A 16093-nucleotide genomic window follows, 5' to 3' on the forward strand; every position below is an offset into this window, starting at 1 on the left:
GACTAAGACTCAGAAAATCTAGGTCTGCCGCTACTCAGCTCGAGGACCTGGGGTAAGTAATCTAGCTTTTGGTTAAACTGAGAGTTCTCCTTGCTCTGGCTCCTCCACCTCTTTCACTGTGTCTTGTTATAATAACGATAGGGAAGTAACAGAATTACCACGGCCACATTCGTATCATAGACAGGGAAACTGAGGCAGAGAAAAGTTGTGCTGCTTTCCCCTTTACCAGCCAGAGGTGGCAGAGCTGAGACTCCAAACCACGCTGGCTGGCCCCAGAGCTGAGCTCTGAAGCACGCCACACCCTGCCCCAGTTTCCACAAATACATCACGCTCTATACACCTGATGCCTCTGCTAACGTCATTTCTTCTGCCCAAGTTTGCCACCTAACCAACCAGCGGTGTGATCTAGAACGAATTACTTAGCCTTTCTGAGAGCCAATTTTCTTACATGTGAAAAGGAGAGGCTGGCACGTGTAAGCCCTCACAGTACTGTCACAAATACTGAGATAAGGTATGTCAAGTGCCTGACAAGCAAGACATTCACAGTGTCAGTCTCCAGCCGCTCCCGGGCTGACAGCACCCCTCACGCCTCAGCTCAGTCGCCACCTCCTTCCGTGTGGTTCTTGTCCCTCTCACTGCCCCGCAGTGGAGTTGTATTTCTCCTGCTTTCTACTCTATACACCAAAATACAGCTCGAGATCAGGCCATCAGCCAAACTATCTCATTAGCCTTCCTGCTTCCAGACTTGCCCGCTCCAGTTCATTCTTCACAGTGCAGAGTAATTTTTCTACAGCCCAAATCTGCTATCACTCCACCTTAAAATCCCACATAGGTTCCTGTTACTCTTCACGGGAAGTCCACACCCTAGCTCGGCCTGTAACACCCAATGTAATCGGAGCCCGCCCACCCCTCCAGCCCACGTCTCTCCAGGCCCCTTCCCACCTGTCACCTCGCGCTCTGCACTCCAGCCCTTCTGAGCTGCCGGCTCGTCTTCCCGCATCACGCTCTGGCTTAGATGTCACCTCCAGATCAACTCTGGTTGGGCACCCCTCTCCACACTCCCTTGGCTATCTAGGTCCATGAAGCCTCAATTTAGGTGCACGAAGCCTCAATCAGAATAAATGCTCCATGAGGGCAGGAACCTCGTTCACAATTGTATCCTAAGTGCCTAGAACAAGGCCTGATATATAGCATACCCTCAATACATGTTTTCTAAATGAATGAATATACGAATCCATTTGAATGTACATCTATCCTGCCAGTTTGTGGTAGAACCTCCTGACTCACATATCCCAGTACCCAGCAATGCCTATGACAAAGCAGGTACCCAGCAAACATCCAGGCATTACCGGCCGTCAGTCTTCTCATCTGAAAGGGGGATGCTTAATTCCTTCTCGCTATAAAATTAGTTTTCCAAGAAGGAGAAGACTACAGAGGACCTCTGAAACGTACAGGAATATTTATGAGAATAACTCCAACTGGCAGAAAGCAGGCTCTCATGCAAAAAGTATTATTAGTTTAAGGATATTTTGATCCAATTTGTGTTTCCACTAAGCTGGCTATTTATCTCTCCCTTATCACTAGAGGAATATGAACCGTGAAACAGAGGTAGGGCAGGGTGCTGAGGGGCAACTCAAAGGAACAGGGTGGGGATGACAAAAACAAAATGTCAAAAGGAAGGAAATGGCTGTAATAGTAGCTAATGCTGCTATTACACACACGCGCGCACGCACACGCACACGCACACACACGCACACACACAGACACACATTTATATATGTATTTTGGCTGCATCGCGCAGCTTGTGGGATCTTAGTTCCCCGACCAGGGAGCAAACCTGGGCCCTTGGCAGTGAAAGCGCAGAGTCCTAACCACTGCACCGCCAGAGAATTCCCTGTTTTATATTTTATGTAACTAACTCACTGCCTGAAAACCGTTAGCAATGCTCACCATGTTTCTGGAGAATCTCCTGGAGATCTGGCTTGGAAGCAGGGTCCCAGGTGCCATCTCCATCAGCACCTCCCTCAGCATCCTCCTCCAAGGCAGGAGACCCTACTGAGAGGACGTGAGGTCTGGTCTCCACGTCCTGAGCATCTGGCTTCAGGAAGGCAGCGGGACCGTCAATGCCTAGGGGCCCAACAGAAAGAAGAAAGCATTGTCCACTATTAGGCCGGATGGTTTTGGTGTATGTGATCTAAGAAGCACCAAACCGTTTCACTCCTCCTTCTTTAACATCCACGAGGACATCTGTTAACAGCGGAATCCATTCTACGATCTGGTGTTCATTTTATCAACATGCCCTGACTGCCACTAAAGTAAATGTACCTGATGCTGGGCTTTAGAAACTTAAGAATGAGACTGAAAGCCAAGTAGGTCCTCCGAAGTCCATCCAGATCTCGTCCAAACCAGGAGCCGAGGGGGCTAGCTTTAGAGTTGTTTAACCTGGTTCCTCCTTTACCCCGTCGCTGACTCAGATGTCCCTCTGAGTCCGGCTACTGGAAGCATGCGTGCTCTCTACCTGCTCCTGGCTTCATGGTTAACTCTGCCAGGAGGCAACAGTCGAGCCTGGAAGCTCCTCAAGTGGGCAGTTCCGGACACTTTCATTTTGCCTCTAAAACAACAGTTCCAGGACGGCTGTGAACTTTAAGGTATCCTCCACTGATCAGACCACTGCTTTTATTCCAACTCAAAGGCCCTGAATGGGATTATAAAGATAAATGAAGGTACCTGGTAACAATGCTAATATTGTCCCCTTGGTCCACCTGAGAGTCCTCCTGCCTCCCCCAGGTTTGCGAAAACCACGCAGCAGCAGGCAGAGACGCTGCCTGAGTACACACCGTGCAGGATGACGCCGCTGCGCGGGGCCTGAGGCTCCACCAGCGGAGCGCGCTCCTCGCTTCCACTCGGCTTTGACCGACGTGGCCGGGCTTCTGGGTTCGGCTGCACCATGAGTGGCTCCAGGCGCTTCTTTCTCTGCTTCTTCTCCAGCAGCGCTCTCTGGGGAAAATTGTGATAGTACAGCCAGGAGAGTGATGATGAGATCTAGCTACTTCAACATATACAGTCTTTCATGGATCCTTACAAAACCTCTTGTAAATTAAATTTTCCCACTTAAGAAATGGGAAAATTGAGACACAGAGAGAGGTAAGGATTCATTCACTTCGTTTAATAAATATTTACTAAACACCTATAAAAGATCTAAAATTATACAAATGTATTTCTAGCAAAGCTGAGACCATGATCTAAGTATATTAAAAAGATATAGTAATTAACATATTATCATCAAAGCACAATCAAGTTTAAAATATATGAACACATATGAATAGGAGAAAAGATGAAGGAATGGTGATTTCTCTGGGTGGCAGAATATGGATGATTATTTTTCCTTTTCCTAGTTTTCTAAATTTTCTTACTTTTGTAACTGGGAGAAAAAGATAAAACTTGTTATCAAAAAAAAAAAAAAAACTTGTTATCCACCGGGTGTGCAGAAAAGGGGACCCTCCTGCACCGTTGATGGGAATGTAAATTGGTGCAGCCACTATGGAGAACAGTACGGAGGTTCCTTAAAAAATTAAAAATAGAAGTACCATATGATCCTGCAATCCCACTCCTGGGCATGTATTTGGAGAAAAACGTGGCTCGAAAGAATACATGCACCCCAATGTTCACTGCAGCGCTGTTTACAATAGCTAAGACATGGAAGCAACCTAAATGTCCATCAACAGATGAATGGGTAGAGAAGATGTGGTACATATATACAGTGGAATATTACTCAGCCATAAAAAAGAATGAAATAATGCCATTTACAGCAACATGGATGGACCTAGAGATTATCACACTAAGTGAAGTCAGAGCAAGACAAGCATCATATGATATGGCTTGTATGTGGAATCTAAAAAACAATGATACAAATGAACTTATTTACAAAACAGAAATAGACTCACAGAGAATGAACTTGTGGTTACCAAAGGGGAAGGACTGGGGTTGGGGGGAAGGATAGAATGGGAGTTTGGGATTGACATATACACACTACTATATTTAAAACGGATAACCAACGAGGACCTGCTGTGGAGCACAGGGAACTCTGCTCAATATTCTGTTATAACCTAAATGGGAAGAGTTTCAAAAAGAATAGACACATGTACATGTATAACTTAATCATTTTGCTGTACACCTTAAACTAACACAACATTATTAATTGACTATACTCCAATATAAAATTTTAAAAAACTCATTATCCTCTAAACCCCAAACTATTTTCATGTTTTTGTTTTTGTTTTTTTTTGCGGTACGCGGGCTTCTCACTGCTGTGGCCTCTCCCGTCGCGGAGCACAGGCTCTGGATGCGCAGGCTCAGCGGCCATGGCGCACGGGCCTAGCCGCTCCGCGGCATGTGGGATCTTCCTGGACCAAGGCATGAACCCGTGCCCCCTGCATCGGCAGGCGGACTCTCAACCACTGCGCCACCAGGGAAGCCCTATTTTCATGTTTTAATCAGCTAAAAAGCAGTAAGTTTTGCTTTCTTGCTCATTTTTACATAATTACGAATCCAAAAAATTAGCGCCAAGGGTAAGATGGGAAAAAAAACGGCAGTTGGAAAATTCCAATTAAAAAACAATCAACTCTATGGACAAAAGCAAGAAAGAAGAGTAGGGTAGCAGGAAGTCAGGAAAAAAGCATGAGAGACTATCAGAAAAAAATCCAATGAGATGAAAAGGAAGGTACCAGCATATATACTATTTTTAAGCCTTGGCAAATAAGAGCTTATAATACATAGAAATTAACTATGGATCTGGGACGTCTCAGAACAGGAGAGTGTCAAGCCCCAAGCTAAAAAATTAAGCCATGATTTAAAAGCAAAGATACATAACCTACTTTACTGTTTCTCAGGCAAAAAGCCAACTGTTTACTTTTTTCATTGATACTGCTTTTAAAAAGTGCCACTAGGAAGAAGAGTTAATCTAAGGGGTGAGACTATTAGTAGGAAAGGAACCATTTTTTTCCAGAACTGGCCTGATGAAAGCTTGCAGATAAATTCAGAAGACAGAAGAAATATACCCATTCTTTTTTACCCAACCTTGTGCATAAGGAAAAAGACTAGGGGTGCTAAAATAATATGCCAAAGGGACTATACTGTCAAGAATGAAAAGAGAGCTTAGAGCAAGTTGTGAAAGAATAATTGGGGTTTTTGAGGTTATTTTGAGATCCATAAATTAATACGCACAGGTGGACCTTAATGTCCCAGGAACACTAAATACACAGGAGGTTAGAACGAGGTTCTCCCCCTGGAACTTGCTGATAAGATTCTTCTAGCAACTAAGAAGCCTGTATAATGGATAAGAAGTAAACTAACTGCCTCAAAGAGATGGTAAACATGAAGCATAAAGACATGAGAAACTGTCGCATATTATCCATGTGGCCACAGCTATTTAGTCTCAAATAGTCTCGTAACTGTGAAACAACTGGGACTTCCCTGGGGTCCAGTGGTTAACACTCTGCTCTCCCACTGCAGGGACACAGGTTTGATCCCTGGTCCAGAAACTAGGATCCTGTATGCCGCGTGGTACCGCCAAAACAGTGAAATAAAATCCTCTGTGAAACAACTGATGAAACAAGAACACGAGCTACAGCGAATCCATTTTATTAACACACGTAAAGAAAAAATCGTTGTACAGAAAAGGAGCGTTCTGCTTGTGGTCTAGAAAAAAGCAGCCAAAGAGCAAGAATCTGACAGAATATGTCCATCGTGTCCGAGAAAGAGAGATACCGACTCTGGCAGACAAGCGCACCCTACCTACTGGGAAAGCTCCCTCTCTCTGAGGACAGGAAACTATCCAAGGCTTCTTCATGGTCTTGTCGAGCGAGCCCTCAGGACTATCTCCTTCTCTTTCCTCTGACTCCTTGCTTACCAATCAGCCTTCTCACTTTCAGTCTAACTTCTTGTTCTTCCCAAGAACAGAGCATCATAAACAGTAGCAATGAAGACACACTGCACGAGTACAGAGTCCTCACTGTAAATGAGTAAACTGGCATCTGGCTTCATGACTGAGTGTTGTAAGTTTGACTGGTGTGCATCTGTTCCAGAGGACAATGCTGCCTGTGGTCTAGAAAAGGGGAACCGAAGAGCTAGATGTCACGTTGCATCTGGGCTCACTGACAAAACCAAGTTCTGAGACCTGCAAAGGGTAGACTAGATCTGTGGCCACAGTGATCCTATTAAGGTGTCTGGTGAAGCCCTTCTCTATCCATGTCAACGCTAGTCACACCCATTCAGATCAACAACTTAAGGAAAAACAACTCTAGATTCAAACTGTGAACCTCAGGGACACAGCTGCTATATTACTGCACTGAATACACCCTCCTATTGTCCAAGTTTGTAAATAAGAAAAACCCCCACAAAATACCCACAAAAGGGCAAACTGCCATCTTGGTAAAAACTATCACCTCACTTAGCATTCTAACCACCCTCACATAATTCGGACGGAGGAGGAGAGATGTGGTGGTTGAGTTTCAAGATAATGGTGCCAACTTACTTATGCTTTACCCTCCCTGAAAAGCTAAGAGCGCTTTAGATGAGGCTATGTAAACAAAGGACTCCCTACCTTTGTAAGGGGAAGGTCAGGGCAGTCAGAAAAAGAGCCAAAGGTGACTGTTTGATGCCTAAATACAATTAAAAATGTTGACTTCAGGACTTTTAAGCATCACATAAACTAAACCTTTAAATTTCCCAGCTCCCTGGAAACTGAGCAATAACTCAAAGAATCCATCTTCTCCAGAATCTGGTGGTAGGTCCTACTATCATTCCCTGAAGCAAAATATTGAATGGTAACCCCAAAATAAATGAGGAGATAAAGGAGATTATATTCGGGGGGGGGTTCATCAAAGGACTCTATCCAATAAAATAATAAATCCCATGCAAGCCTCAAATTAACGATAGCTTGAGACTCCACTGATTCTCAATTTTCTAAGGACTCCCAGAGATAATGGGTTGGTTACTTTATGACATTCTTGGAACGGACTGCGTAACCGCAGGTACAACCACCGAGATCACAATGGTTGCCAGAGGTCTATCGGTTTGGCTAAAAATAATCAACCTTCCTGGCACACAAAGAGAGATCATGGGAGGATGAAACTAAAAGTTTAAAATTGGACTTTTTTTTTTTTTTCCTGTTGCGGAGCACAGGCCCCGGACGTGCAGGCTCAGCAGCCATTGCCCACGGGCCCAGCCGCTCCGCGGCATGTGGGATCCTCCCGGACCGGGGCACGAACCCGCGTCCCCCGCATCGGCAGGCGGACTCCCAACCAGTGCGCCACCAGGGAAGCCCAAAATTGGACTTTTTTTTTGGCCACACCAAACGGCTCTGGGGATCCTAGTTCCCTGACCAGGGGTGGAACCCGGGCCCCTGCAGTGGAAGAGCCGAGTCCTAACCCCTGGACCGCCAGGAGTCCCTGAATCAGACTTCTTCAAGTACCGATTTGACGCACTGACGGCTGCCTCCCTTCGAAGGGTACTATCGGTAGATGGGGACCCAGCCCAAAGGGACTGTGCTATACTCTAATCCATTGACCGCCAGATGGCATAAACATTCTCCACCTAATGTGCATTCCTGTCTGAGTAACATCCCTGAAACAATCTGAAAATCTTTACACTCTGGAGCTAGCTAAGGTGTCACATAGCCCGAAAATATAAGTATCTAGTGACAGTAGTAAAAATAAAAGCAAAATATACTCAGTGGGAATAAATGGTGGTGGGACAACTGGATATCCACGTGCAAAAGAGTGATTTTGGACCCTGCCTCATACCATATAAAAAGATTAACTCAAAACAGATCATGGCAAGTGTAAAACTCTTAGAAAACAACACAGGAGCAAGTCTTTGTAACCTCGTGTAGGCAATGGTTTCTTAGATGACACTCCAAGTTCAAGTGACAAAAGAAAAAATTTGGGCTGAAGATGATACCATCAAAAAACTAAAAAGACAACCCTCAGAATTGGAGAAAATGTTTACAAATAATATTTCTGATAAAGAACTTGGGTCTACACTATATAAAGAACTCCTACAACTCAAAACCAAAATGAAAGTAACCCAGTTTAAAAACGGGCAAAGGATCTGGATGGACATTTCTCCAAAGAGAACATACAGATGGCCACTATAAATGCTCAACATCACTAGTCATTAGCGAAATGCAAATCAAGACTATAATGAGACTCTACTTCAGACTCACTAAAATGGCTCTAATCAAAGACAGACAATAATAAGTACTGGCAGGAAAGTGGGGAAACTGGAAGCCTTACACACTGCTGGTGGGAGTGTAAAATGGTCAGTGACTGTGGAAAACAGTCTGGCAGTCCCTTGAAATGTGCAACACAGAGTTACCATATGACCTGCAAAGCCACTCCTGTTACCCAAGGCATATTAGGTATATCTTGGTATACCTATACTTGGGTAGATCACCCAAGAGAAATGAAAACACTTCCACACAAAAACTTGTACACAGATGCTCAGAGAAGCATAATTTGTAATGTGGAAACATCCCAAATGTCCATCAACTGATGAATGGAGAAACATGGTCTGTCCACAAAACAGAATGTATTCAATAGTAAAAAGGAATGAATTCCTGATACATGCTACAACATGGGTGAGCCCTTTGCTAAGCCAAAGAAGCCAGGCACAAAAGACTGTATATTGTATGGTTCCTCTTACACAAGATTTAAAAATCATTTGTACACTGTAACTGAGCATTAATAATATGTGAATTACATTTCAATAAATCTGTTCAAAAATCTGTATAGGACAAAAACAGCCATGTGTAAATTATCTGAAAGTCTAGGGTTTTTAAACATTCAATTCTAAGATGAACTATCAGAAAAACAGCACAGATATGAAGGAAGTGAATTTAACCAAATCAATAACACTGTAGTGGATGACAAAGGAACACACTGAGAGAAGGGAAATGGTCTCTGTGGAAATAAGGTAAGTAGAACTGAAGAACAGGATTCACCTTGAGTCTCTAGTACGAAAGATCCAAGGCAGGGAGTGTCCTGGCCAGATATCATGTATCTCATTCTGGGCAGGTACATCCCTTTAGTAAAGGTGAATTAATTACGCCATCACACAATGATATTTACAATAAAGCTCATTTTACAAACTCCACTTGCTCTGATTGCGAACTCACCAGACTCTTCTAATGGGAAACCGATGACCTGACGATTCTGGTATATGGTTCACTAGCAATTACTAAAGTAATCCCGACTTAGATTCACGCTTATGATACTGGTTAGTACGAACCAATCCTCACGACACTGATTAACTCTGGCTGCTCTCAGCAAACTACTTCTCAAACTCAGACCAGTAACTCTCAACCACAGGGACGTTCCCACAGCAGAATTCCCACACCGCAGGCGGGGTGGGGAGAGGGAGGGTCCCCAGCCCCTCCCAACTCCACTGACACTCACTGTCACGGATGGGAATGCCCCGTACCCCTCAGAGGTGGGGGGGTGGGGGTGGGGACTGGCATGCCCTGGACTGTAAGCCTCCCACCAAGAGGCTGCCAGCCTGGAGGCCACAGTGAGAGCTACCGAGCCCTCCTCAAGGCACCGCCATCCATCCCAGCCCTAACTCCCACACTCTAAGATCCTCCCCAACAACCTGTTATTTTACCCAGTCTGATCTCGCTCCACACACGAAATAACTGGGGTTCACAGAGTCTGAGGACCTTACTTAAGATCACACAGCTAATTAAAGGCACAGCTAGAACGGGAACCAAAGTCTGCTTCTGGGCCCAGCGTTGTATTCAGTATGTGGCGCTGCCCTTCCCGCTACAGGCCGTCTGACGGTGGAGTCCCTGACCCCCTGCTCTTCCGTCCATGGCAGCATTTCAGGGCTCGCATAGGATTCCCATACACTATTTAGCAACAAAATGTATACATCAGGTCCAAAGAGATTGCTTTGAATCTTTAAAACTTCCCATAAAATTTTATGTCTTTATATTCACTGACTATCTCTGGTAAAGAACTAGCCAAGTAGAGGGAGAAAGACTTTTCACCAAATACCTTTTTTGTATTATTTGAATTCTTATTATTTTATTATTTTTTTGGCCATGCGGCAGGCGGGATCCTAGTTCCCCGACCAGGGGTAGAACCTGTGCCCCCTGCAGTGGAAGCACTGAGTCCTAACCACTGGATTGCCTAACCACAGGAAAGTCCTTCACATGCTTTTATTAACTGTGTAAAACCATAATTTAAAAATGTTTGTACTACAAAAAGGCTTACAAAATCCCAAAATACCACACACATACCACACCACATGTAGCATTCTCACTGAAAAGAATAAAAATTACAAAATAGTTGGGCTGTCTTTTTAAAAATCCAGAAAATATGCCTATAAACAAAACTCAAAAACTACACAGAATTTAAATCTTACGTCTTATTTCATCACTTGGTAGATGACCATAGATTTCATTTCATGTTAGCAAGGGATGTACCCCTGAGCCTCATAAAAATAAATCAAAGATCTAAACAAAAATCTAAAACCTTGTGGTACGTCTCCCTAAATACAGTCTGCTATGCAATGGGATGTGAAAGATAAAGGCCTCGTGCAATTACTCTGCTCTTGGGCAGGGGCGGGGGCTGATAAATCTGTATCTAATCAGGATTTCCCTGGTGATCCCAGATTCACTTCTTTCCTGTGTTGTTTGTTTTTTCCGTACTAGAAAGAACTGCTTATTTCACAGGCTCGGCAGCAGTTCTACGGAATCAGGAGCACAACCCGGGCTGCTTCCTCTGCTTAGAGGCCACGTGCCCTGCGCAGGGAGATGCAGGCAGCCTCCTGCAGCTTCTGAGACGTCTGTGGCCGCTTCCTACCCTGCTGTGCAACACCAGATTTGCTTAAAATGTGCCCCAGTCTCCTTAAAGGATGCCAGCAGTGGTTGTGAGGAAGCCTGCCTGTCCGTGAAGCTGCTACTGCCGGGCTCCCTGGGCCAGGACACCTGGAGGTGGGCAGGGCGAACGGTGCGCACCACCACCGGGCCTCGTCCAGAGGCGGTGAGGCTGAGGCCATGATCCAGGCCCAGGAGGCCGAGCCCAGCCAGGGAGGAGGGCAGTGGGCAGAGCAGGATGAGCGGTGCTGACCACCAAGGCGACTGCCGCCACCTTGAAGCGGAGGGTCCCTGAAGACCACTGGGCCACGCTCCGTTCCAGGCGCACATGAGAAGGCCTCCCAGGTGGTGGCCTGAGAGGCGGTGGACTTGGTGACAGGCCCCACAGAGGCACCATGGACACCAAGGGCTTGGGAGGGGCCCTGGAGGCCAGATGGTCCCAGGCGCGTCCCCGTGGAGACCTCATAACTAGTTTGTAGTGATTCCACCTTTAAAATAATTTACTACACTCCAAGTCCTGTTACGAGGTCCAACAGCAACATAAAAAAGCAAGACAAAACTCTGGAGGTATTTTTAGTCACCTACCACTCTAGACACTGATTGTTAATGATCCTACATCACAGCCTGGACCTACAGAATTTCCTGAATTAGAAAACATTCACATGGAAGTAATATATGTTGGGTATAGGTTTTAAACTGACTAATCATTATGATCACATCATGTAACGATACAAAACTGTTTATTTATTCCTTCCTTCATTCAAACATTTAATGAAGGATTACTATGGGCCCAGCCCTAGGCCAGGAACTTCTGATATAATGGTCATCATTAACAGACTCAGCTCCTGTCCTCACGGAGCTTAGTCTAATGGAGGAAATGAACATAAGTCAAATCAGTGGAAAAAAAAGATAATAATAATGCGTAAGTGAAAAGTGGGACCAGTGCTGTGAAGAAAAGTATTCTGTAGACAACAGAGGCTTTTAAGCAGCACAGTACCGTGTTCAGATTTGCACTTTAAGACAAGGAAAAGGTCTTGTAGCTCCATGAAACGACAGTGCAGAGAGGTGTTTAAGGCAGCAGGATCAAATTAACTACACAGAAATACAACGCTAACATTTTCCTAATTCTCATGACAGCTGCCAAGGGATCTTCAGTGATTGTAAATCCAAGGCCAGTTTTAATGCTGATGTCCTCAAGGCATGTGGGTCTGGCCAGAGCCCGAAGTCCAGACCATCAGCTTCATGGTCAGTATAGCTGTCCACGCCTTTCAAGAGAGGAGACTCTGCTCACCTGATTATCCAGTTTCAGCTGCCGGAGCTTCATGGTCTCATCCTCAAAGGCACTGTTAAAAAAAAACATGAAAAAAAAGCATGTAAAGAGAACATCCTTATAAAACCATGTCAATCTCATCTTTTCCGTGTATCTAGTCCTTTGGGCTATTTGGAACCAATTAATTCTACCTTAGGGAAAGCACAGGTTTCTAGATGCTGCCCACACTGACTGCAGGAGGACATGCCATCCTTAATGCCACACATAGTCCACAGAGGACCTGAGGAGACTGAAATACCCAAAGGATAAGAAAAAGGCAGAGCACAGACCCCCATGCATGCGGGGATTTTTTTTTTTTTCTCTTTAAAACCATATACTGGGGACTTGCCACAACGACTGAGCCTGAGCTCTAGAGCCCGCGAGCCACAACTACTGAGGCCCGCATGCCTAGAACCCGTGCTCCACAACAAGAGAAGCCACCACAATGAGAAGCCTGTGCACTGCAAGGAAGAGTAGCCCCCGCTCGCCACAACTAGAGAAAGCCCGTGTGCAGCAATGAAGACCCAATGTGACCAAAAAAATAAATAAATGAATAATCTATAAACAACAAATGCTGGAGAGGGTGTGGAGGAAAGGGAACCCTCTTGCACTGTTGGTGGGAATGTAAATTGATACAGCCACTATGGAGAACAGTATGGAGGTTCCTTAAAAAACTAAAAAGAATTACCATATGACCCAGCAATCCCACTACTGGGTATATACCCAGAGAAAACCATAATTCAAAAAGACACATGCACCCCAATGTTCACTGCAGCACTATTTACAATAGCCAGGTCACGGAAGCAACCTAAATGCCCATCGACAGACGAATAGATAAAGAAGTTGTGGCACATATATACAATGGAACATTACTCAGCCATAAAAAGGAACGAAATTGAGTCATTTGTTGAGACGTGGACGGATCTAGAGACTGTCATACAGAGTGCAGTAAGCCAGAAAGAGAAAAACAAATATTGTATATTAACGCATGTATGTGGAACCTAGAAAAATGGTACAGATGAACCAGTTTGCAGGGCAGAAGTTGAGACACAGATGTAGAGAACAAACATATGGACACCAAGGTGGGAAAGCAGTGGGGGGGTGGGGATGGTGGTGTGCTGAATCGGGCGATTGGGATTGACATGTATACACTGATGTGTATAAAACTGATGACTAGTAAGAACCTGCTGCATAAATAAATAAATTAAATTATTTAAAAAAGATATAAGCAACAAGGATATATTGTATAGCACGGGAATTACAGCCATATCTTGTAATAACTAATATAATATTGTAAATCAACTATACGTCAATAAAAAAGGAATATTAAAAGTTAAAAACATTTGCTAATTTGATAGGTAAACTGGCCTCTTGATTTAATTTATGGTTTTGATGACTTTAAACAATTTCTAAATAATTTTTCATGTTTATTAATTACTTAATATAGTGAGCTTAAACAATTTTTCATATTTATTAATTACTTAATAAAGTGTAGTTAAATAGGGACTACATTAAAGTCTTGCATTTTCAGAAATAATGCTGAAGGGAATTCAGCACTATCTAGCCTCAATCTTTCATTTCATAGATAAGGACTAGTAGTTAGTCCAGGGAGGTTATACGGTTTGACCAAAGGTAAGACAGAATTATCACTGATTTAAAAAAAAAAAAAACTTAGCACTGTGTCTGGAATATAATGAGTTTTCAGTATACGTTTTTTTTTTTAAATAAATTTATTTATTTATTTATTTTTGGCTGCATTGGGTCTTTGTTGCTGTGCACGGGCTTTCTCTAGCTGCGGCGAGCAGGGGCTACTCTTCATTGTAGTGCGCAGGCTTCTCATTGCGGTGGCTTCTCTTGTGGCAGAGCACGGGCTCTAGGCACGCAGGCTTCAGTAGTTGTGGCACACGGGCTTAGCTGCTCCGTGGCATGTGGGATCTTCCCAGACCAGGGATCGAACCCATGTCCCCTGCATTGGCAGGTGGATTCTTATCCACTGCGCCACCAGGGAAGTCCCAGTGCTAAGTATTTTTAATGTATTATTTTATTTATTCCTCAAAACAGTCCTATGAATTAGGTACTATTATCTTTCACACTTTGAAGATAAAGAAACAGACCTGGAGAGCCATGCAGAAACAGACACTAATCCTGGTCCCTTCGCAAAGTCTAAATTACACCTAAAAATCAAATATATTCTACTTCTTTTTTGAAGCTAGCTCTAGGAGACAGAAAGTTAGATAGTCTATAGCATCTTACTAAGGCCACTGACTTCCTTTAGATCTAGCAAGTTATTTAACTTCCTCTTTAATAAAAGAATTAATAAAACACTATGCCAGGGAATTCCCTGGTGGTCCAGTGGTTAGGACTCCACACTTCCACTGATGGGGGGGCGGGGGGGGGCCGTGTTCGATCCCTGGTTGGGGAACTAAGATCCCGCAAGCTGCGTGGCCCAGCCAAAAACAAAACAAAACAATACAAAACTCTATGCCAGTCATCACAGTAGACTGCAAGTACGGATGAACAGACAAGATTTAATACCGTCAGGAGACAGATTTGCTTGACTGACGGAAGTCCACAAAAATGGAATCAAATGACTGTCTTCAACTGATAAACCAAACCCTTCTGAATGTCTTTAAGCTCTCTCTAAAGTCTTTTCTATTTCTGACAATTTCCTAATTTAAGATTTTGTGACTCTTCATTCTTAGAAACAGTAAAGTATAAAACAAGGCAGAAGTGGTTCTCAATTATTTGTACTATAAATTTTTACTAGGAGTTGATTGCCAGAAAAAAACTATAAATACAAAATCTTATTTAATAAGACAAATTCCATGGCTACAAAGGGAAGAATGGCTTTCCAGCATTTGTGGTAAACACCCCAAAGCACTTTCGTTTAACGGTTAACCACCACATTCCTACATTTTAGAGGTTTTATGCATTTCAATAATGCATTGCAACCTGGAATTTGTATACGACGTCCAAGGCTCTTCCTGACTACTAACGTGTAAGCAGATTTAGTAACCCCTTAGATATAGATGTGGAGGTGCATTCTGACTCTCTGACAGTCCCCTCTATTAATCCCTTTATAACCTTTACGTTTTAGAATAACAACAACATGGGCTTCCCAGGTGGCGCAGTGGTTAAGAGTCCGCCAGCCAATGCAGGGGACACGGGTTCAAGCCCTGGTCCAGGAAGATCCCACATGTCACAGAGCAACTAAGTCCATGCGCCACAACTACTGAGGCTGCGCTCTAGAGCCCATGAGCCACAACTACTGAGCCCGCGTGCCACAACTACTGAAGCCTGCGTGCCTACAGCCCATGCTCCTCAACAAGAGAAGCCACTGCAATGAGAAGCCCACGCACTGCAATGAAGAGTAGCCCCCACTTGCCACAACTAGAGAAAAGCTCACGTGCAGCAACAAAGACCCAACGCAGCCAAAAGTAAAATAAATAATAAAATTTTTAAAAAAAGAATAGCAACAATAACATTGAGTGTTAAATAAATCTTCTCATTTTTCTCCCTAATTTAAAAGAGTGACAAATAGACAAAAATATCAGATATGTTATGTTTCGCCTCGACTTTATGGGCTCCTATCTAGGTATGCTCCGGATTTACTCACTGTTTTTTTTTTTTTTTTTTTTTTTTTTTTTTTTTATGCGTTACGCGGGCCTCTCACTGTTGTGGCCTCTCCCGTTGCGGAGGACAGGCTCCGGACGCGCAGGCCCAGCGGCCATGGCTCACGGGCCCAGCCGCTCCGCGGCATGTGGGATCCTCCCAGACCGGGGCACGAACCCGTGTCCCCTGCATCGGCAGGCGGACTCTCAACCACTGCGCCACCAGGGAAGCCCTTACTCACTGTTTTTAATCCTCATTCATGTATTTTTAAACCAAGCTTTATGTACACAGTGATA

At 44.1% G+C, this 16093-nt stretch overlaps 1 protein-coding gene across 7 annotated transcripts in view; it reads right to left on the minus strand.

Annotated features, from left to right (window-relative positions):
- The window catches only part of TULP3 (TUB like protein 3), a 43468-nt gene that overhangs the window by 12070 nt on the left and 15305 nt on the right, over positions 1-16093 (minus strand). For all 7 annotated transcript variants that reach the window (XM_032644979.1, XM_032644981.1, XM_032644982.1 and 4 more), the window contains exons 2-4: positions 12168-12219; positions 2838-2997; positions 1951-2127 (exon numbers count right to left, since the gene is read on the minus strand). In XM_032644979.1, coding sequence (XP_032500870.1) covers positions 1951-2127; positions 2838-2997; positions 12168-12219 — 389 coding nt within the window. The remainder of the gene's footprint in view (positions 1-1950; positions 2128-2837; positions 2998-12167; positions 12220-16093) is intronic.

The sequence above is a fragment of the Phocoena sinus genome, chromosome 10 (assembly GCF_008692025.1).
Source record: "Phocoena sinus isolate mPhoSin1 chromosome 10, mPhoSin1.pri, whole genome shotgun sequence".
Lineage (NCBI taxonomy): Eukaryota > Metazoa > Chordata > Mammalia > Artiodactyla > Phocoenidae > Phocoena > Phocoena sinus.